This window comes from Curcuma longa, unplaced genomic scaffold, assembly GCF_044706935.1.
Source record: "Curcuma longa cultivar G26 ecotype Majalengka, Jawa Barat unplaced genomic scaffold, ITB_CL_G26_1.1 contig_21201, whole genome shotgun sequence".
In the NCBI taxonomy this organism is placed as follows: domain Eukaryota; kingdom Viridiplantae; phylum Streptophyta; class Magnoliopsida; order Zingiberales; family Zingiberaceae; genus Curcuma; species Curcuma longa.
This window is the reverse complement of record NW_027431586.1, coordinates 4,221-26,350: the sequence shown is the minus strand read 5'-3', so window position 1 is coordinate 26,350 and position 22,130 is coordinate 4,221. Positions and strand designations below refer to the sequence as shown.

Below are 22,130 nucleotides of genomic sequence, written 5' to 3'. Positions count from 1 at the left end.
AATTATTTTTTTTCCAAAAGATTAAACTTCATATGATATAGATATAGTTGATGTTATTTTTTCAATTTATAGATCATCAACTATGAAATGATCGTAATTCCATTTTTATTAGATCATAAGATGTGAGATCGTTAAGATGACAAATTTCACTTTTATTAAAGATGTTATTTCTATATATAATACAACACATTAAACCTTATTTAATAGAAATTTAAGGAACTCAAAGAAAGGCATGCAACAGATAAATAAAGGCAAATTTTCCTAAGCTTTATTCATCTAACAAGCATATAAAGGCATTAAACTGGTAAATAAATAACAAAAGATGTTAAAATATTTCTAAAAAAGAAGCATTATCTAATCAGACAGAATCTATTACCACATGCTAGCAAAACATCAGAACCATGACGTGAAGGATCTAAAATAAATTGGATAATAAAGTACAAAATTATGTTTATTTCAGAATCTATTAAGTGCACCATGAAACATCAACTGGAAAAAAAGAGAGGCATTGAACTAACTAAACAAATGCAGCATTTTGTAGGCCAAGATTCCTACAACTTCATCACCAGGAGATGATGTAGAACTGGTGATAATCTCCTGCACCCGATGAGATTGTTCTCCGAGGTGCAGTTGTTACTCTTCGGCAACATTCACTAGCTCGTACTCAATCAAAGACAGATTGTTATCCTCTTTCACGGTGAAATCGGCCGGATTGGTCACCTCAATGCGCCCCCATTTGTCGACGGCCAATCTCATTGATCCCTTAAACATATCGATCTTGGCGTTCCGGAGAATGACGGTGTTGTCTGGTTTCATCAAATCAACTGCAGCAGAAGGGGAAAATACTAAATTCTTAAAGCAATTCTCTTCTCATATAGAAAATCTTCACTGAGACTTGCAAACAAGTGATCAGTAAAAGGTGACCTAAATGAAAGATGAGAGAAATTTTATCCCTAAATGAATCTAATCTCATTTTTGAACAATATGAAAGACTATAGCACTAGTTGCTGAGAAACAGTATTCTATTTATTCAATATATGATGATACAATTATACACTATTTTGTAGGAGTGATGAAGTAGCAATAATAAAAAGAAACATACTAAAAGAATGCTTATCTCAAAAGAAACTAAGATGTTAACATAGTAATATATGACTATGGATCAGAAAAAAAAAATCAGAGTGGATCAAGAAATAATCAAAGTGAATTTAATGAGTGTAAGAGATAATTACTTCCCCTCAATTTCTACCCGATCCACTACAATTCCTTCTAGGCCTACACTGAATTTTCCTAATCCATAGTCATATATTACTATCATAGCATTAGGTATACAAATTAGCTTTCAAGGGTGGCATGCATGTACCATTCATTGGATGGACTTTTTACTCAGATAAAAACAATAAAATGTAAAACTAAGGGATGTTAAACAATCCTGTATTGACAGGATAATGGAACTGTAACTTGTATTTCCATGCGGCCAAAGTAAACGCTAAGACATGACAAGTCACCAGGAGATGTCAATCGAATTGCAATGTTATGCGAGTATATCGTACACAGCCTTTCATCGAGAGTTAGCATTAAACATTTTCAATAGTTTGATAAAGGATAAATGTTTTTGATGACAAAATATAAGATCTAAATGTCCCTTTTGAATGAGTTATTGGCACTTTAGCACCCAAATAACTAGTATCTATCTCTTGCTTTTAGCTTTGTTCAAGTTGCTCCTTATTGAGTGACTCAACAAAGACATGGAACGGAAAAAAATGAAAACCTATAATCAGATGATGGAAAGAAACCCCCTTTCCTCCATTTTCATCAGATTTATTCAGTATATCCAAAGACTATATGACCTGTGTTTTCTCATCATTAATTTTACACACGTTACAGGCTCAAATAAGCCCCGAGTTCAAGTTTCCATATGCTCAAGATGGAACCTTTTTCAATTTCAAGACTGAAATCGTTAGTAACCCAATCAATTACACTACTAGACACAGTGGAATCCATAAGAGCATGGCCAAGTTTTGCATCTCAATCAGGCTTCTTACAAGAATAGTTAAATGAAGAATTTTCTTTTAGGAAAAAAAAGGGTCAAACTTCATCAAAATTGCCATGTATCGCACGGTCATAGCGGAAAGCGATAGGTTTTGGAAGAGACCGGAATGCGAAAAGAACGCACCTTGTTCATTGCGAGCCGTGAAGACGATGGTCCCAGTCTCGTCGCCGATGAGGCACTCGGCGATCCTGGTGGGACGCAGTTGACCAGCAGCGGCGGCGCGGCCCTTGTGGACCACGGTGTCAGATTTCAGCACCTTGACAGTGAGGGTATGGCCGCCCGTCCCGGGCTTCAGCTGATCCACCTTCGTGAACACCGGCTTCCTCTTCGCGCCTCCCGCTCCCCCTTGCTGCTGCGTCGCCATGGCCACCAAAAAACCTAACCCTAGACCACTACCAAATCCTCTGCGATCAATCGTCGATGTGGTAAACACCATCGCCATTAATCATTCCTCATGGCTCTTAAATGGGCCCATAGAACCCAAGAGCCCACCACGGCCCATCAGTAAGCCCAATACCATCCTTGTTATTAGCACCTTTATTGTTGGATTAAATTTTCATTCTAATTTGTTTTTATTAGATCATTTTTTATTTTATTCGATTTGATGTTATTGTCTAATTATAAATTAGGATGTATTTAAAGTAAATAATTAATATAATTCTTTCAGAAAGGAAAATCATATGGAGATTTGAAGAGATTTACAGCTCAGTGTGGGCATTTGAACAGATAGTAATTGACTTGAAAAAAAATTTTGAAAAATGATTAACAGAACTAGGTCTAAAGATTCAAAACAATGTGTGTGAATGATAATTCAGTTTGAAATAAAGAAATATTTTAGAAAATGTTGAACAGATGAGTGAGGACACTTGATGTCGAATGATCTCATCTTTAGGCAACAATCTGGCACAAGGTTTCCTTTCAGATAGTTGGGTGGGGGTTTGTCCATTTCTTCAGAGCTCTGCTCCAATCTTTATCAGAAACAGATAGATTAGTTGGGGCGAGGAGAAAAATCAATAGATGAAGCATCAACCTGCACGGAATTCGACTGGTTCATAGATGCAAAAGTTTCTGAAAAACAAAACTTGGAAGCTGATATGAAATAGGTTAATATTTACCTTAAAAATCTTTCTTGCCGACGCTAAATTTTGCTATGAAAAACCCAATTGTATCAAGGGATGATGATGGATCGAACCTCTGAACAAGTTCAGCTTCATTTGCTGTTAGCCAATCCCTGCAAGAAGAAACAATGCTGATGATTCTCCGGCGCAAAGTTAAGTTATCAAAAGCTGAAAAATACATAGAGATAACAACAATTTTAAATCAGTTTGTTAAAGCAATGTTTTTCGTTGTTTGCATCATGATGCCTACAAATTTGAAATTTTGTTACAGCACAAGAGAAAGAGACATAATATAAATCTACCTCACAGGTCGCTTAATTGTACATCAACAGCATTGAATTACTAAGCATCCCTGCTTCACAAATTTAGTGAACATCTATAGTCATAGAAGCAGCATCAAAGTTACATACTAATTTAATCTATTTGTGAATCGAATTAAAAAAAAAAATTGCAGTGGTGCCCAAGAGTGAGTATAGCTATGTAACAAAAATTTTGTGAAACCGTGGGCATGTAACCATAGAAGAGAGCAGAAAGGAACTTACTCTGCATATTTTCCCCCCAATGGTTTGTAACTGCCAACTATGCCGTTTCCTCCAATTTTTGGGTACTGCAAATTGTCAAGAGAAACAACATGACTTCGCTGACATAAACACAGAATTGTCAAATTAATTGTGCTATCCAAGGCCCAAGATGACAAGCCTTGATTTCACAAGAACGCATAATTTAGACACAAAAACCTACTTAAGCATGCTAAAAGGAGTAGGCTACGAAGTTAAGCTTACTTGTGATACCAGAGATAGACACTTGTACTTATCTAGAGCATACCGCACCAAAGCCTCATTCTCCCCTGGGTTTATTGTACACCTAGAAGGAAAGTTAATGTCACCGATAGAATAAGAATTTTCTTATTGCATCAAGATCAATAGCAGCACCTATATATATATATATATATATAACATACTCTTATAAGCACCCAAATTTTAGGCTTATCATTGGAAATAGTTAATAACCTTTATATACAAAAATGACAAAGAAATAAACAAGAAAAAATAATTCATATAAGCATCTTGCACATACAAAATTTATGTTTCTAGATTAAAGGAGCATGTGAGGGGAAAACTGGCTTAAAAGCAATAAAAACCAATGCCACAACATGTCTGACAGGCCTATACTATTCAAGTGCCAAAAGTAATATTGTAGCACATGTTTAGCATTGCCTTATGATGCCTATATTCTTTACCACATAATCAAAGGCATGCTCACCACACACTACAACAAAATAACTAAATAAAGATATTGAAATGTTAACGTGACACTGAGAGATGCTCCTTGCATGAATGAAGCATTGATTGATTCCAACAGAAAACATTGGAAATGGCAATAAGGTCCAAGTTAATCAAGAAAGTTATTTGCACTCTTGCAGTACATGATAAGTTGCTCATCTCTCGTGTAACTTGCGGAAGAGCCAAAACAAATTATGAAGGTTCTTCAGCAGAATCAAAACCAACTATATAGTTCTTCAACTGACTACATGCTTACAACCAATAAAAGGTTATAAAGTTGTTGCAAGTTGCAACGGCCATATATGCTTAGTTGTAGACAAAGAATCTTGTTATCAAGTTTTTTTTTCAAATATTTTAGAAACACTGATTCACAGAATTTGAATTTAGCTTTCTGTATGTTTTCCAAACACAGTTATGGGAAGGGAGTATGACTTTCCTAACATAGTTTGGCAATTAGCAAAGTTTCATGGCCAAATGAAGCACCAGCTATTATATAGAAATTATATGATATCCACTTGATAACCAAAACATGGTCTTAAATTTCCGTTCCGCCACTGTAGATCCTTGAAGCCTCTTAGCATATTGTGCAAAAGGAATATCAATCATGACATGTAGTTTAACAGTATAAAAAATGCTTAGTCATTCCTGGACGAACAAGTTATTATCTGATTAATGAAATACTAATGCAATAAAAAAAATAACAAACTACAGAATATACTGAGAACAAGCACCCACGTAGAGTAAACAATCACTCCTCCTGGACGAACAAGTCGAATAGCTTGGTCAAACATTCTCCTCTGATACTTTCCATGATTTATCAGAGATTCCATTGTTTCCTGCTAAATGCATTATGTTAGAACTTGCTCTAAAAAATTTAAAGGTAATCTACGATAATAAGACACAACTAGTCATAACATAAATTGCTTGTAAGCATGTATAGGAAACAAGTTGAATGCAAACTTAATTAAATTTACCATACATTTGTATTTTATAACTTTAATCAATACAATCATCAATGATTTAATCATGCATACTTAGAGATAGTTGTAACTAATTTTTAAACAATACAATCTAGAATCAAACTTAATTTTATATTTAAAAATTTTAAAAGGCTTTAGTTTTTTTAGTGGACTTTTTGATGCTATATATTCATTTAAGAAACAACCAAAAAATATACATAGAGTAATAATTCAAATAATTAATTTGTAAAATAAAAAGATACGCTTAAAGTTTTTTAAAATATGAACTACATACTGTTTGTCTCTCTATTTATATACCCTTTATCCATGAGATTGTTAAGAAAAACTGATTATCAAATTGAATCGTTACAGCCAAATTGCATATAAAAAGTTGGGAAGGTACACACTCAAAGAAAGACGTATCAATGAAAAGCATTTAATTAGTTTCAATAATTAATAATAAGCATTGACTCAGTATGTGTTGAGATTAATGGTCATAAATTGTAATTTGTTTTTATATAAATAGTTGAATGGGATTAATTTGGAATTCGAGTTCTAAATTTTAAATGGTTTGTGAAAATTAATAGATAGGATTTGTAACCTTTTTTTCAAGAATTGACCTTAGCATATTGAGAGATTATTATGGCATGATTAATATTGCTTAACAAAGATTATTATTTTCTATTTTACCATATTCTGAAATGAGAAATCCATGATTATTGAATAGATATGGTTATAAATTGACACAAGCCTTATTAAAATTTTAGAAGAATGGAGATGTCTAATAGCATTCAAATCTCAGAAGAGTTAAATTAATACTAACATGTCCCTGGTAGGACATGTGAGAACGTTATGAGCAGGATTTGTGCCAACAAAAATCTTAAGCACTCTATAAAAGCTTAAGTGACAACAGAAGAGGGAGATGGTGAGGGTAGTCTTTCAGGCATTCATATTTCTGTGTGCATGTGAAAAAAAAAGATTAAAGGCGTTAGTTAAAAAATGACAATACTAGAATACAACTTGTATTCTGCTGTACAAAGTTGCTTCACTAAGCAAATATCTAAATATCAAAGATACAGACATAGTTACAACAACCAGATATTAAAGTCAAACATGTGACAATAGGGCAATATTAGACTTGCCTCTACACTGGAATGTCTACAATCTCCCATGCCTATGCTTAAAACTTGACCCAGAGTTTAACTCATGTCACATATGAGACTCCATAGCTATAGCATCATGCAGGCAACCATTTCCAACAGCTTGATTTGATACCAATTGTCACAACACGTTTAGATGAAAAATATAGCTAACTTGTTACTCCATATGAAGATAGAGTAAATTGCATTTATCTACTTGGGGTTATCCATCTTAACTTTAAAATTTCCACTTTGTACCCTCTCTTAATCCTAGTTCTTGAGAATTTGCAGGCACGAAAAAATGAGGAAACTTTTGCTTGATTAAACAAAAATGTTTTACTTGTTGTCCTACTTAACATAACCTTTATGAGAACAATTAATGCCATTTAAATTTTCCACATGGGTCTAGATGAAGATTCTGAATTTGGAAGCTCATGGAATAGCCTCAAGTACCAAGGAAGATGAAATTTATCAGAGTGCAAAATGCATTTCGCTAAGGAGTTTATAGTGAATATTACCTCCCCAACAAACAAACGAGGTCTCAAACCAAGAGCAGAACATGGAGCATCAAGAAGAACACGATCAAAACTGTTGGGCATAAAACCTTTTGACTTTTCAGCCCTACCACCAGTGCATTGATTTCTTCCTGGTCCATTTTTCATTCGAGAGCCATTATTCCTTCGGGTGTGATTTTCCCCATCAGCCTCTCCATTACTGACTAAAGAATAGAATTGACTGGGTTAAGCTCACATTCACAGAAAGTAGAAGTTATATGAACATGATCATAACATTACAAGTTCTGCAGTACAACCATACTATAACATTTGGTTAGAATGCATATATTATCACATCTCAATCCATGATAACCAAATATCAAAATGAATCCCTTATCTTTTCCAGCTAAATCTGTTATATTAATTTGCCTCTCCAACCATTTCATAAAATACTACTGGTTAATTTACAAGATGTCACTGGGCATGCAGAAAAAAGCTTTGTTGATTTTTCCTCATTTTATACTTGTACTTCCCTATGTTTTTACACACAGCACTCTCTGTTATACAACGATTCAAATCACTAAGACAAATGTAATTGCATACAAATCAACAAACAATAGATAAATAGAACTGTCAAGTGATTGGCTGGAGTACTTAAGTAGCCTTTGGTGTGCAGGCTCTTGATTCCATTACCATGAATATTCAATGAGTTCTCTAAAATATTTAAAATCTAACTGCAATCTAAACCCATGGATTAGAAACAACTTGATTCCACATTAATAGGGTTACGAAATCATTCAAGGAAATTGGAATTTCTAAAAAACAAGAAAATACTTTTTCTAATAATATCACATGGAAAAGAACTATAATAAAAATGCCAACGCTGACTTTCAAGTGTTTCAAATGAAATTTATTAGACAGCCTAAATCTCCTAGATAATGTTCATCCTTCTTTAGAAAATCTGGAGTCTTATGGCTTGTCAACTTGGGTGGATTATAATAGGGAAGATCCAAAGAGGGAAGGGGGATGAATAAGGATACAAGCACACAGATGACCTTTTTATTGTGCAACATGCTCCTCTCCTTCCCTTTCTCTCTCTCTCTCTCTCTCTCTCTCTCTCATTGTTCATCATTTCATCCACCCAACTAAATGAGACATTATGAACCATTAAATTCATTATGAGAATGCACCATAAGGTGCACAACTAGAAGAACCTTCTACAAGAATCCAGCAGGACTGCCATTTTCTGGAAATAACAAGTAAAAAGTGTTTGTATCGTGTTAGTGTCTAGCATCACCAAGTCCTCAACACAAGAAATAGATGTGTCTCAAACAAATGATAACTCTTCAATCCAGTTGCATAGACCAAATAACTAAAAAATGGATAAGGACAAGATGGTGGACATCATAACTTCAGCTAATAGAGTCCATAATTAGGATTCAGCATAGACAATAGACATGGACATAGAAACAAAAAATATTTACTGCAATAATAAAAGAATTCCTCATCATTTTTTTTTCAAGTTCATCTGGAAATCATCATCTAGGGGATTTATAGACAAATATAAAGATTTCAATTCGGTGTAAAGTTGACGATCATTCAATATGATCACCAGCTAAGAAGCCCAAGAGGCCATATAAATGCTGAGAAAGATATTTGATGACATGGAGGACTATTGTTGTTGTTGTTGTGAGGCTCCTATTGTTTTTCATTCCTGTTTCTTATTACAACTGGAATGTTGTGTTGGCAAAATCAAGTTTAAATTATTATTCCATGCAAAAGTTTCATTCTATATGGTTATGGAACCATTCCATGCCGACACCCAACACACTTCAACATACTTCAAGGGTAATAAGATCAACTTGAATGAGTTTTAATCTTATAATCCACTTCCACTAAGCTCATTTACCCCTAAACATATGTTTATAGCAATTATAGAGTCAAATGAATTTCGGAGTAACCAGTAACAAAATATAAGCTCAACTAATGATTATGCCTTCCTAATATCATAGCAATTGCCACGCATCATATCAAACACTGGTTCTTATAGCATCCTGTTGAGATTAATCCAATAGTTTTTCAACACATAATAAATAATGCTCTATTTAATCTTCCCACAACATTTAGTATTGATATTGATTTCTCTACACATTCATAAGCATATCTTAATTGACACAATCAGCTGAACTTGAACTGCACAATCGAAGCTAAAATAGACATAGGTATATGATACATTTTGGTTTCTCAGATCCTAGCATCCCTCTTTGCTACTGCTAGTGCTCTAGATGATGCATTCCTGTTTCTACCTCCATTCTCTTTTTAGTGTTACATCTCCTCCATGTAACCATCAGGCAAAATTAATTGGTAAGTACAGTATGTTGGTGCTTCTCCCCTTCCCCTTCCCCTCCCCTCCCCTTTTTATTTCATATTTCATCTCCTCCTCATGGCTAACAAACAAGATTGAAGGATAGGTCATCAGGAGAATACCTTCTTCTTTTAGTTGATTTCTGATGGTACCGGCTGAGGAATGACTGGTCACTACTATTGAAATTGTATTGTCATGAACAGAATATCATTTTCTCATGCTGACATAGCATCAGTAGGGGCCGGTGACCAAAATGATACATGTTGGTTGTGCCAAACAATACAGATTGACACTTGAAATGCTGGTCAATAGTAATTGGGAATTCCAGAATATTGTACTCCTTGATATGTGAAGAACTGCTCAAGAAATATCTTTTTCCTAAAAGAGTACTATAATACTAAGCACGTGAGCACTTTTTTGAGACTACAATCTTGACAAATGGATGTTCGTGTGTTGTGCATATGTATATAGCCACTTACCAACACATCAGAAAACAAATGATAGGATATATTACTGGTTAGGAGTTACTACCTGTTAGTGATGGTGAATCATTGATGCTGCATGTTTCCACATCAATGCTGATCTTATCACCTCTAATAAAAGTAGATGAGCTTTGGTCTATTGCTGGAACTCCTGATTCTTCATTGTTCACATGTGTTGTGCTTATTGTTTCACTATTCACAACAGACTTAAGTGCATCGAGCTTATAAGCCTTTATACAAGATAAATCCATCTCGGCTGCCAGTTTCAAAATATCCATGACCTGAAAGTGTTATATGCATTACACAGTACACTGTTATCGTACTTCTGAGTCAAGGTGAGGATGAATGAGTCAGTCAAATAATTTCCAATTTAGTGGTCACATTGATCGACAAAAAAAATTATTAGCTAGATAACTACATTTATATCACTACAATGGAAAAACAGGCAGAAAGAACCAGAGATATTAGATGAAATAATCAGCAAAGGAAAACATCAAACGTTAATGGCACAAATCAAACAAGATAAGAAAGAGGTTTCATCAAAATGGAGTACTAGGTTAAACAAACATTGGAACCAAAATTTTTTGAAGTACTTAAACCTTTCACAATGTCTCTGAAATCTAATGAGTTTCCCATGTCATTGTTTGAACAAAATCCAACATTTAGATGAGTAACATTCTCAGTAATAAAACACAAAAATATATTAACAAAAGATTTCTAATCTGAGTACCTACAATGAAATAAATACAATGTGATATCCTGAAGTAGCAGGAAACTACTTAGTTTCTCAATAATCAACTTTATGTAGCACAACAGATAATTATCTCTGAAGAATAACACAGGATGGAAGGTCCCTGTCACTGCAGGGTCTAGGATAATCCTCAACTAAATCCAGGATAATCTATACCCTTAATGTAAACCTTAAGCATCTAAAACAAGCATGATCAGGAGATTCAGTGACAGTTCTAAACAAAAATGCGACGAAATACTTTAAGTTACCAATCAGCACCACGGCGTTAGGCTATCACTTGAGGCACCAAAAAACTGGTGTAACTTACATAAGGTCAATCATACCCAACCACATGATGAAATCCATGGACTCGAGCAAGAAAGTTGACCTTATTATGAGATCTATCAATTGCAATAACCTCGCCTTTATTCCTCATAAGAATTGCAATGGCAGTTGTTTTCCCTCCAGGAGCAGCACACATGTCCATTATTCTTTCACCTTCTTGAGGATCTAAAGAACAGAAACATATCTTTGCAAAAATTAGTAACTAAAGTGATTGATAACTCACAGCATAAAACTACCTATAGCAGGTAAATGATGTTTATAACTGGAGAGTATGATTCCAGCGATAAAAGTTGGATACTTTAATTTATTTCAATATCATTAGAAGCACCTTTAGTATCTGCATAAGGTATTTCCTTCCATAATCCATGAGGTTCACAAACTAGAGCACGAAGAATAAAAGTTTAGACAAAGTTCTTTTATGCTAGTATCCTATAAATGAAATATCAAACCATAGTATTCCTTCTTGTTTCACAAAATCACAATGATCCAATGAGAACTCTAGGATTGCTTAGAAAAAACTATCAAATAAATATAAATACTCAAAACAATTGCAGCACTAAGGAAATAAGAGTGTTACTCTGAAATCAAACAATAACAAGTAAATTTATTGATACCTAAGACGCAAGCCGTAACAATGCTGGGCAAGTTTTGCAGAAATATTTCTCCTTCGAGTACATCTAGCCAAAGAAACAGCAGAAATTAAAGTCATAAAAAATATGATTTGACAAACTCTGTTTGATAAGCCACTTTGAGTTCAGCATGCCACAGAACAATGAAATTCAATATGCTAATTATTGGCATATGCAGACAGCAACAAAATTTCTAAAAGAGTTTAGATTAAGATGAGAAATAAAATTGGTAGTATAACACTGAAGAAAAAATTCATTCACATATGAGCATACTGTAAAATGATGGAAGCTCATACACTCGGTTTGTCATCTCCACAGCAGTCCCATGAGCCACACGGAACATAGAAGCCCTTGACAATGAAGCAGTTCCTTGGCCAATATACAGGCCATTTCTTTCATGATACTGAGGATCTGCATTTTTTTATTGCATAAATATAGATTTACTCTGTTACATAAATGATGTCTTGAAGGAAACTAAAAAAATAAATTAAAAGATACAAGATTAAAACAAAACGAGTAGAAAATTAATAAAAACGTTCAGAAAAACAAGTAGACTATAACTTCTTTAGGTAGGCATTCATGACAAGGTTCATATTTTCTTACGCCAAAAAAAACTTGGTAAAATTATGCCGCCACAATTTGCATACATCCATAGTAACCTCAAACAAATCAATATCAAAAATAAATTCATAGAAGGAAATATTCTTAGAGATTACAACAACAATAACCAAACTTTATCCCACTAGGTGAGGTCGGAAAGAAATATTCTTAGAGATTAAAATATTAAAATCATGCAAATAGAAGCTTGGAAGGAAATATTCTTAGAGGTTAGAATATTAAAATCATGCAAACAGAAGCTTAGAAGGAAATATTCTTAGAGGTTAAAATATTAAAATCATGCAAACAGAAGCAAATTAATCTATTCACTACAGTTACTTTATAACAGCACAGATAACAACAAAATATTAAATTAATTCAGATAGGTAAATGTCAAGAAAGTTCCAGAGTGAAAATGACTACAAATTAACCACATGTACTGCATCAACTGCAATCGATCATGACGAGAAAAGATTGAAGATGCATTGTTACAAATTAAGTAAAATCTCAAAAGCAACTTGACATTTTAAATAACCTTATATAAGTTATATAGAAAATTCATGTTAAACTTGCATACTCAATTAGAAAACTCCTGGTTTACAGTGATGTTAGAATTAAGACAAAGACCATGTCAAAGATTTTTTCTGGCAAAATTTTCCTTAATAATGTGAATTTAATGAAAGATAAATCTATTGGCTCATTTGAATCTCATAAAGTTCTTGGTTTATCAATCAGCATCATCGACCTGACTGTGACCCTTGTAAAACACTTCCTCGTGTAAAACCAAAAGCCCATCCACCATCTGAAATTGGCTGTTCCACAGCAACTGACACAGCAATCAGATCCCCTTTTTCAACATGTGAACTGCAAGCCAAAACACCAGGAACATATACCTGCAAATCAATCACGACGATTTTTTTGTATCATAATTTTCTTCATGCATCATCTTTGTTGTCAACAGATGAAGATGGGCATTTCTGTAGTTACACTCATGTCATTAATTATACAAACAACAAAAGTACAAAAATGGTATTTTGATGATAAACAATTTCGCAATTGGTTGCATTACCAACTCACAAGTTAGATTTTGAATTAAAAATTAAGTGCAGATATTTTAAATAAAATGGTAAAAAAATATAGTGATTTTCCATGCAGCCATATAATCATATGGAACGCAAGGTAAACTAGAGAAAATGATTATAAAATATGACTGTTGCAAGATAACAAGATACCAAAGAAGTTGACTGTGTTAAAAAAAATGTACCTGAGCTCCACGAAGAACTGCCTCAGCACATTTGCGACTCACAATTACTTCTTTCATAGGTTGGTAAGAATCCATGTCATACTTAAGCATATGTGGTCCGGAACCTTTAACAAACACAACATGTTCAAGACCAGGATAAGGACACTTATGAATGGAAGCACTTTGGCTTCTTTCTTTGGATGCTTCTACTTCAGTTGTATTACTTTTGAGGTCTTTTTTCATCTAGAATGGTGATTAGCTTCTCAATAACTGCATCAGTTGTGGATTTCAGAGTGTTCACACGAATACAAGAGTAGGAAGAAGGATGCCTAAAGAAAATAAACTGTGAGTACCTCATGTTTTGGAGAAGTATACTCACTAGTAAAGTTCAAGTGGGATCAGTAACCAAGGAAGGGCAATGCTTAAGCATAATGAAATAAATTGAATAAAGAAAAAAATGGGGGGGAGATTCTAACAAACTCCTAAATATGTTAACAAAACACTAATTAACAGTCCATTAGACTTTAATCACAAACAATAGGAACACTGATTTTTTAAAGAACAATTGCCCATTCACCATCTTTGCAGAACAAATACAAAAAGGCATAGTGAGGCATTCAAATTTTTCTCTCATGATTAAGCATATCCCAGTTGATATTGTGAAAAAAAGGGAACTGTTAGAACATATCGACTAAAGTGACAGCCAAATTATGAAGATCTCCTGAAAGACCGTGGTGATTTTACCAATTTCACATAAAATTATTCAAAATAAAACAAAATCGTCATCATACGCGCACTAGTAAAGGTCTGGCTCGAATTACCATTGAACAAAAAAATGCGATGTTACATGAAAACAAACAAGGACCTCATAGTTTATTAAATTGCAAGTTAAAAAAAAACGCGAAGAGTTGAGTGAGGGAGTGCGAGGGGCGAAGAAATCACGTCAGCGATTTGGAAATCTGTGCGAAGCGTTCAGATCCATAGGTCGCGTGAAAGTACTCCTCGACCTCTGGATTCCAACGGATCGAGGGGATGTAGCTGTAGCGCTCCGGAGGAGCAGGAGCGGAGGAAGAAGAATCCATCTTCGAGGTTGCAACAGTTGTTCTTGGAGGGGAACAGAGGTGGGACGAGAGGGTTCGTCGCCGCGGCGGCGTTGCGGCGGCGGAGAAGCGACGCCGAGAAGACAGTCCGCGCGTTGTCACTGAGGGGAAACGCATAAGAGCGCAAGACTATCAATTCCATGGGGCCGCTCTTTAGGGCCTCCATTTCAAAATGGGCCCAGCTTTCAGTTAACTCACCGGATTTTTTTTTTTTTTTTTTTTTGCGCTCCCACGGACTAGTACAAATAGTTCTTGCAAAAACATTACAATCGATAAGTCAGGAGTAGATTCTCAACGGGTGCGGAAGTCTCACTTGTTCTTCAAAGTGTAAACGAGTCAAGTTGTTCACGAGCTATTTAGGTCTTGGTTCAAAAAGATATTCATTTTAATTTGTTCAATTAAGTTAATAAACTGAGCTGGAGCTTGATTTCAAATTTAAAAATATTAGTAAAACAAGTTCGAGTTTATCAATATTTAATTCATAAACTCACAGACATATTAATTTAGAGGCTCGCGAACATGTTCTAAGAGGTTTACAAATGTTTTTATTAAGACTCTCATTTATCATATTATATATATTAATGAGTCCAGTTTGAACTAAACTCCCTTAACTTTTTAAACGAGTCATTTTCGAACCAAATTCGAAATAAATTCGTTTAACTTTTAAACAAATCATTTTTTAACCGAACTCGAATTTAAAAATTAAAGCTCAAACAAATTTGAACCGAGCTCAAGTTTAGGGAAAATGAATTAAACTCGAGCTTGAGCCTCTTAATATTCAACTCGATTCAATTCGACTACACCACTATGGTTTCCTCACGCCCTTCTAATGAGTGGTTTTCAATGGGTGCAGAAGTCCCACTAATTATCTCACCCCCTTCCAGCGTGAAGAGGAGTTGTCGAAGCGACAGATTCACCATTTGCCACTAATAACACAAAAATTTTATAAAAATATGGATAAATTAAAAGAATCAAGAGTCCAATAATATAAATTTAAGTTTTTAAACTTATTACTAGTTTTTAATCAAAATTTATTGATGTAATTAAAAATAAAAAATATATATTTTAAAAGTGAATAGATTTAGAATGGTATTAAAAATGTACCCATATTAATTTGATATAGATCTAAAATGTTTAAGATTATCAATAATATTAAATAAATATTTTTGTATTTATAATCAAGTCCAATCTCAATATTACTTAAATATCCCAACCTACCTAATTCGAGTAGGAGATAAATTCTTTATCTACCCTTTACCCTACTTTTGACCCATAATTTTTTTTTAAAAAAAATATTAAATGATTCTAGATATTTCTTTAAAACTTTCTCATCATAAAAAAATCTAGATATTTTATAAAAAACCTTCTAGACCCATAATGTATACATCATTTTAATTTCTCGTTTTATTTCCTCATAAATTATCGTGGGACCAATCATATGAGATCGTTAGATAGCGGATTTTAACTTTTGGTTGAAGAGTGGTTCGATTTACTTAATAACTTTACAAGGACAAAATTATCTTAAGCATCATACAAATGAGTGGTACTTAAATCAAACCCTTAACTTCGAACCAAAGCTAAACAACTTAACCAAACTCCCACTCAACTTGACATAATTATGTCGACTTAAACAATAACAAGGACAATGTTATGAGACTAACTTAATGTTTTTTAGATTTTAAGAAATATTCTAGACATGGATTTAATTTGCATATATGAAATAATTAATTGCGGTATTAAACTAAAAAAAGGCACATTATTTATGACCAAAAATATACACGCTATTTAAAGCTAGTTATTCCCACAAGGAACAGAAGTACTGCTCCGTACAAATGCCCCAATCCCATTGGCAGCCGTCAACAGAGCACCCTGTCCTCCCTTCACTCCAAATCCCAGCCCCCGCCTCAAACAGCTCATCCACGTACCAATCGCCCATGTCGTCGCCGGCGCCGCACGGAGACTCTCCGCCGGCCGGCGCCTCCGCGAGGTACGCCGTCGAGCAGCTTCCGACGCCCGCCAAAACGTCGTCCATTCTGCAGTCCTCGCACTCCTCCCGGTCATGCACCGAGCACTGCTCCGCCATCAAATCCTCCTCGCCGCCGAGACCCGCGGCGGCGGAGATCTCCGCCTCCAGGGAGAGGACCACCGACCCGAGCCTCTCGTCGTCGACGAGCAGGACGCCGTCGACGTCCAGCTCGTCCAAGAACAGCTCCTCTTCCCACGCCGCCTCCGCCTCCGCCTCCGCCTCCATCTCTAGACGGCAGCGGCCTGTCAATTAATCGCATCATATAGAACGGCGTCAGTAGGTGTGAGAGGAAATTTTATTCTGCTCCTCATAATTCCAAAATATTACAATTTTGCCTCTGTCCACATTGTAATAAAGGATAGAAATTCATCATCCAACTTATTGTAATAAAGGATAGAATTCCTCATCTAACGGATTCACATGGTCGATATCAAGATCATATAAATAAAAAATTATAATTAACCACTATAAAAAAGATATTTTTTATTTCGTTAAGGTTCAATGTCTTATCCCACAGTAATTAATTCAATTTTACTGTTTTTTGCCCCTCGGTCGAATAAAAGGTAAAATTCACCACCCAGCGGTCCCATACGATTGGTTCCATGATCATCTATGAAGAGGTAAATTAAAAAGTTACAATTGACCACTATAAAGAAGGGTATTGTCTCGACTTCGTCAAAATTTGATCTTTATCTACTTCAACAAATTTATTTCATCGTAACCAATTCAATTATGTCCCAAAAATAATTTTGCTATTCTTTCTAGTTGGTCAAGGGGCATATGACACTTATGAAGAGATATTATTTTTTATTTTGTAAATTATTGAGATAAAAATGTAAAAAAATAGATGACGTACAAGGAGAGGGACGAAATGGAAAATTTTAAATTAGTTGGCACCTAACTGTTAATTATGTGAGCAGAAGCCTAGAAGGAGGCCTGCATGATGCACGTGGCGAGACAGCCGGACAAGACGGTCTGAGACATCAAACGGAATCCGACAGGCGTTGCCAGCTAAGCAAGAGTGAATCTTAAGGGAGCACGAGGCGGCAAAATAAAAGATCACGAGGACACGACATTGATGAATGGGTAGGGTCCCACAAGGCAGGATGGTCCCAGAAGGTAGGTACGTTGAATATGGACAAGGTAAGTTGTACTATTTTCACTTCATTTATTCAATTTTCATAATTTAAAATTTTACTATTTAAATTTTTTTAATTAGATACTTGATGCCAACCTAATTGTCCCCTCCCCCCTCCAAGTTCACGAGTGAAACACGTTTATATTAGATTTTAGAAGTCCCCTCGTTGAGACCTCCCCTAAATCAATGGGTATGATGTTGCATTATGCCCTAAACTACTGACCTAATTCAAATTTATATTTTTTTTAGTAAAAAATAGAATCCATCATCCCAACGATCCCACACGATCGGTTTCATGATCATTTGTGAAGATGTAAATTGAAAAATTACAATTGGCTACTACGGGAAGGACATTATTTCAGTTTCTTCAAAATTTGATCCTTATCCACTTCAGCAAGTTTACCCTGTACTAACCAACTCTGTCATGCTCGAGAAGCAAATTTATACCCTCTCAAATAGTTGGTATGAAAGCTTATGTTTGTGTTGGGTAGTCATGATTGTTCAGGTGTAGGGGTATCAATTCGGATGGGCCGAATGAATTTGGGGTTGGATTGAAAAAATATTATTAAAAAATATCAATTTTTGAATCCCGACCTGAACTTGAATTTAATCCGAAATTCTAAACCCGAACTCAAACTCGTATAATGCTCTACCAACGAGAAAAATAAAAAAAACTTTTTTATTTTTTCTTTATAATTCTTTATTTTTATCTCAATATTTTATCATGACATACTAATATTACATGAAACATCTAAATTTTTAAAATAAAATTTATTTTAATCTTAAAAAAAAAATCACTAAACTCTAAATTTGAATCGATCTGAATCCGCCTCGAATGCAATCTGAATTCAATCAAATCTAAAAGCTCCAACTCAAACTCGACCAGAACCCTCAACCCGATCTTAATTTTTTCAGATCGAGTTCATTTTTTTGACACTCCTACTCAAGTGTTGAGGGGCCAGATGATTGTTGAGATGTAATGAGAAGGCGGCAAAGGTAACGGTTAGGCTCAACATCAACGGACAAAAGGTTCCTCCCTCTTCATGTTGTAAGGTATGCTTTTAGACAATTGATTTTTCTATCCTTCCTTCGTAATAATGACTTAAACATTGGAGGAATTTTATCGGACTTTCTAATGCCTTCTAACGCGTGTTATTCTTAGTCGAAGAGGTGGAAGCTACTATAGAATGGGCTCGGTGATGTAAATAGAGTGTTGGGTTAAAATACATACCCCGACTTCATGATGTTTATGACAAAATTTATGTCCCTGGGGCAATGGTGCAACGGTAGGACATCCGGATTGTGACTCAGTAACCCGCGATTCGATCCCCAGCTACGGCGTATTTGCAAGAATTTTCTTCCAAATGAGGAACGTAATCAAAGGATGCTGGGCATCTGGATTGACCGTCGTATGCGCTTCCCGATTTATCCTAGTGGTCGGTGGGAAACTTTCGTGAGACTAGACCGGCCACCCCCAGAGATTGAGTCTATGAGACTTGACTGAGATTTATCATTTTTTATGACAAAATTTATAAAAAAATTTAGGGGTATTCCATAAAAGGGATCCTCTCACTATGATACTTTAAGATTTGTGCACGACAAAGTGTATAAAAGGCGAAATGGAGGAAATCATCGTAACTCGAAGGTTTTTCTTTGAGAAGGACGGAAGAAACATGATTATAGCCATGTTTATTGGGACAAGAAGATAAATGCCAACTTAAGCATTAAAGTGTAATTAATTTCGATGATAGCAAAATAAATATTAAAATAATCTCCAATGATTAGGGATGAGATCGAGGAGAAACACTTATCCTCTTACGTCTTTATTTAATATTTCTATTTTTTCGATATTTAATGTAATTGTCATGATTACATTTTAATTTAAACTGCTATATTGACTTACACAAATTTGTAGTTATTGGTTAAATATTATTTAAAATTATAAATAAATCATTAGAATATGAAATGCTTATGAATCCGTCAAACTAACTAATTCAGGGTGAAGCGAACTAATCCAACAAAAATCTATTATATGGTAGGGTAGGACGGATCAGGTCATCAACTTGACAAGTTGGAAAATCTCCAACCCTATTCAATCCATGACGAATGTGGGTTAGAAGGGTCAATCGATAGGTCTGTCAAAAAATAAAAAATATTAAAAAAAATTATAAATTTGAATTATAATTTAAATATATCAAGTTGAAATTTATAAATTTTAATTGCGATTTAGATAAGTCAAGTCCGCTAATAGATTGAGTTTTCTATTTTAATTTTAAAAATTTTTTAAAAATAAATTTTCTCGATCTACAGGTCAATCCAAGCCTGTCACAGGTCTACCCACACAGGTTGCAGGTTTGAGTGGATTGGTCCATCTAAATTCACCTTAAATGAATTGATGAAATTTTAATCTAATACATTTAAATTATTTAATGGGACGAACTAATTTGAGGAATCCATTTTAGTGCAAGAGTTGTATGGTACGAGTGGTAATGTGTGAATTGGTTACGACGTAGCAGATTTGCAGAAGAGGGCAAGGGTTCGAATCCTGGCGAAGCCAGGCAATACCCTCCTGTGTCGTAACCAACTACACTTTCTCGATTTACCTCCTTACAGATGGTCGTGGGGCCGACCGTGTGGGGCCGCTAAGGTGGCGGATCCACCTTTATGCAGAAGAGTGGTAATGTAACACCTACCCTTTTCAAGTATTTAAATACATTTTTTTTTTTGCTCCTCTTCTTCTTTCTAACTCAGTCCCAATTAGAGCATATTCTAAGTTTTGTTAGTGATTTACCATGCAATCTGAGTCCATTAGTAGACTGACTAGCAAGATGATCATGATTGGCTAGTCAACTACAAGTCTTCTGATGATTGAAAATAATTTAATCATCTAAAATTGTTTATAGTTGAGTAAATGTAATCAACTAGATGTAGTCAAATAGCTTCAATCAAAAATAGTTCCAGTTTCACGTAAAATACCTCTACATCTTTTATACTAAAAAATAAAAAGAGAGGGGGGAGGGGAGTCGTCACCAACACCCCTCGTTCCCCTAACTCCGTCCCTACTCGAGTCTCTTTATGTTCATTTTTCAAGATTTGTCTTAAGATCTCTAGTGTTAGGACCTTGTAAGATAGAAGGGGAGGTTGAATATCTCAACTCACTTAATCTTGATCTAGGGCAGCGAAAACTCTTTGTGAACGAACCACACCACACACATAATGCTAATTCGGATGATTTTATTTTGTATCCACCTCCTTGAGATGATTAATCTAAGGATCTACTCTTAGCTCACTACTTCCACTAAATCTTTTCCTTTTCGGATAAATCTTTAAGGAAGAGAAACCTTCTTACAGTACGATTATAATAGCTTGTAAGGAAAAACCAAAAATATAAAGAAGAAGAAGAGCATTTTTATAATGATCTTGAAAGATTTGATTTTTCTTCTCCTAGAAATTGCTTCAAGTTGTGTAATTGAAGATTAGATTCTTCAACACTTAAGCAAAAATTTTTAGAGCAAAAACTCATGAACAATGTCTATCAACGGCTAACTTCACTATTTAAACCTGTTCAGTTTTTATTGAGATCAGTCGACTGATATCCTCTATCAATTAACTAATTTGATAAATAATGAAACAACGACTTCTAAACCTTCTGAAATGATGTCTGATTTTATCGAATTTCAAATGTTAATCTATTAATTTTATGCATCAGTCGACTGTTATAGATAGTCGAGTCACTAGTTGAATCGATTATCTTCTGTTTGCTTCTGAAATAGAATCAATCGATTAATGTGAAGAATTAGTCAAAATAATTTTATTATGTTTGCTTCTAAAACAGAATTAGTCAACTGATATGGAGAATCAGTCAAGTTGATTCTATTCTGTTTGCTTACGAAATAAAATCAGTTGAATCGATTATATTCTAGTTGCTTCCAAAACAAAATCAGTCGACTGAAATTCCTTATCAGTCGAATTGATTCTCAAATCAATCCGACTAACATAGATATCAGTCGACTGGTATGTAGGATTCAAGCTGAAACTTAGTATCAATCAATTGTTTATCACCTTCCAATCAATTGATACTAATATCAGTCAACTGGATATCATTATCAATCGACTAATGGAAGTTTTTACTGAATTCATTTAAATTACATCTCGCGCATTTAATCCGTGATGCGCTCGATCTTTTTTCTTTTGCCAAGAATCTGGTCATCGACCTTCTTGGACTTCATTTGTCTCACATCCGACTTTTTGATCTGTAAAGACTTTCTATCGCTAAGAGTTCACTTTTCAGTTTTCTTAGATTTTCCTTTGCCTCACATCCGACCTTCTTACCTGTAAGGACTTTCTTGTACACTTGATGTTCAAGTGAGATTTCTCATACTTTGTTCTAAAATTTATTGATGTTAACCATCAAAACTATAATTCATGT

At 34.7% G+C, this 22,130-nt stretch overlaps 3 protein-coding genes across 3 annotated transcripts; all 3 read right to left on the bottom strand.

Annotated features, from left to right (window-relative positions):
• Positions 1-402: 402 nt before the first annotated feature.
• Positions 403-2,467, bottom strand: LOC141817601 (uncharacterized protein At4g28440-like). Its single transcript, XM_074705234.1, has 2 exons — positions 2,177-2,467; positions 403-824 (listed from the first exon to the last, which is right to left on the bottom strand). Exons 1-2 carry the CDS (start codon positions 2,415-2,417, stop codon positions 634-636), a joined length of 432 nt encoding a protein of 143 aa, XP_074561335.1. The 5' UTR covers positions 2,418-2,467; the 3' UTR covers positions 403-633.
• A 349-nt stretch (positions 2,468-2,816) lies between these two features.
• On the bottom strand, positions 2,817-14,603 carry LOC141817598 (rRNA (cytosine-C(5))-methyltransferase NOP2C). The gene is given in 14 exon segments (XM_074705232.1): positions 2,817-3,083; positions 3,169-3,284; positions 3,714-3,778; positions 3,954-4,035; positions 5,190-5,290; positions 7,071-7,270; positions 9,943-10,174; positions 11,012-11,133; positions 11,583-11,645; positions 11,871-12,008; positions 12,940-13,087; positions 13,459-13,672; positions 13,674-13,766; positions 14,380-14,603. Coding segments are annotated over 13 exon segments (1,713 nt in total). The 5' UTR covers positions 14,520-14,603; the 3' UTR covers positions 2,817-3,083; position 3,169.
• A 1,640-nt stretch (positions 14,604-16,243) lies between these two features.
• LOC141817600 (uncharacterized) lies at positions 16,244-16,788 on the bottom strand. Its single transcript, XM_074705233.1, has one exon. It carries the CDS (start codon positions 16,786-16,788, stop codon positions 16,333-16,335), a length of 456 nt encoding a protein of 151 aa, XP_074561334.1. The 3' UTR covers positions 16,244-16,332.
• Between the last annotated feature and the right edge of the window lie 5,342 nt (positions 16,789-22,130).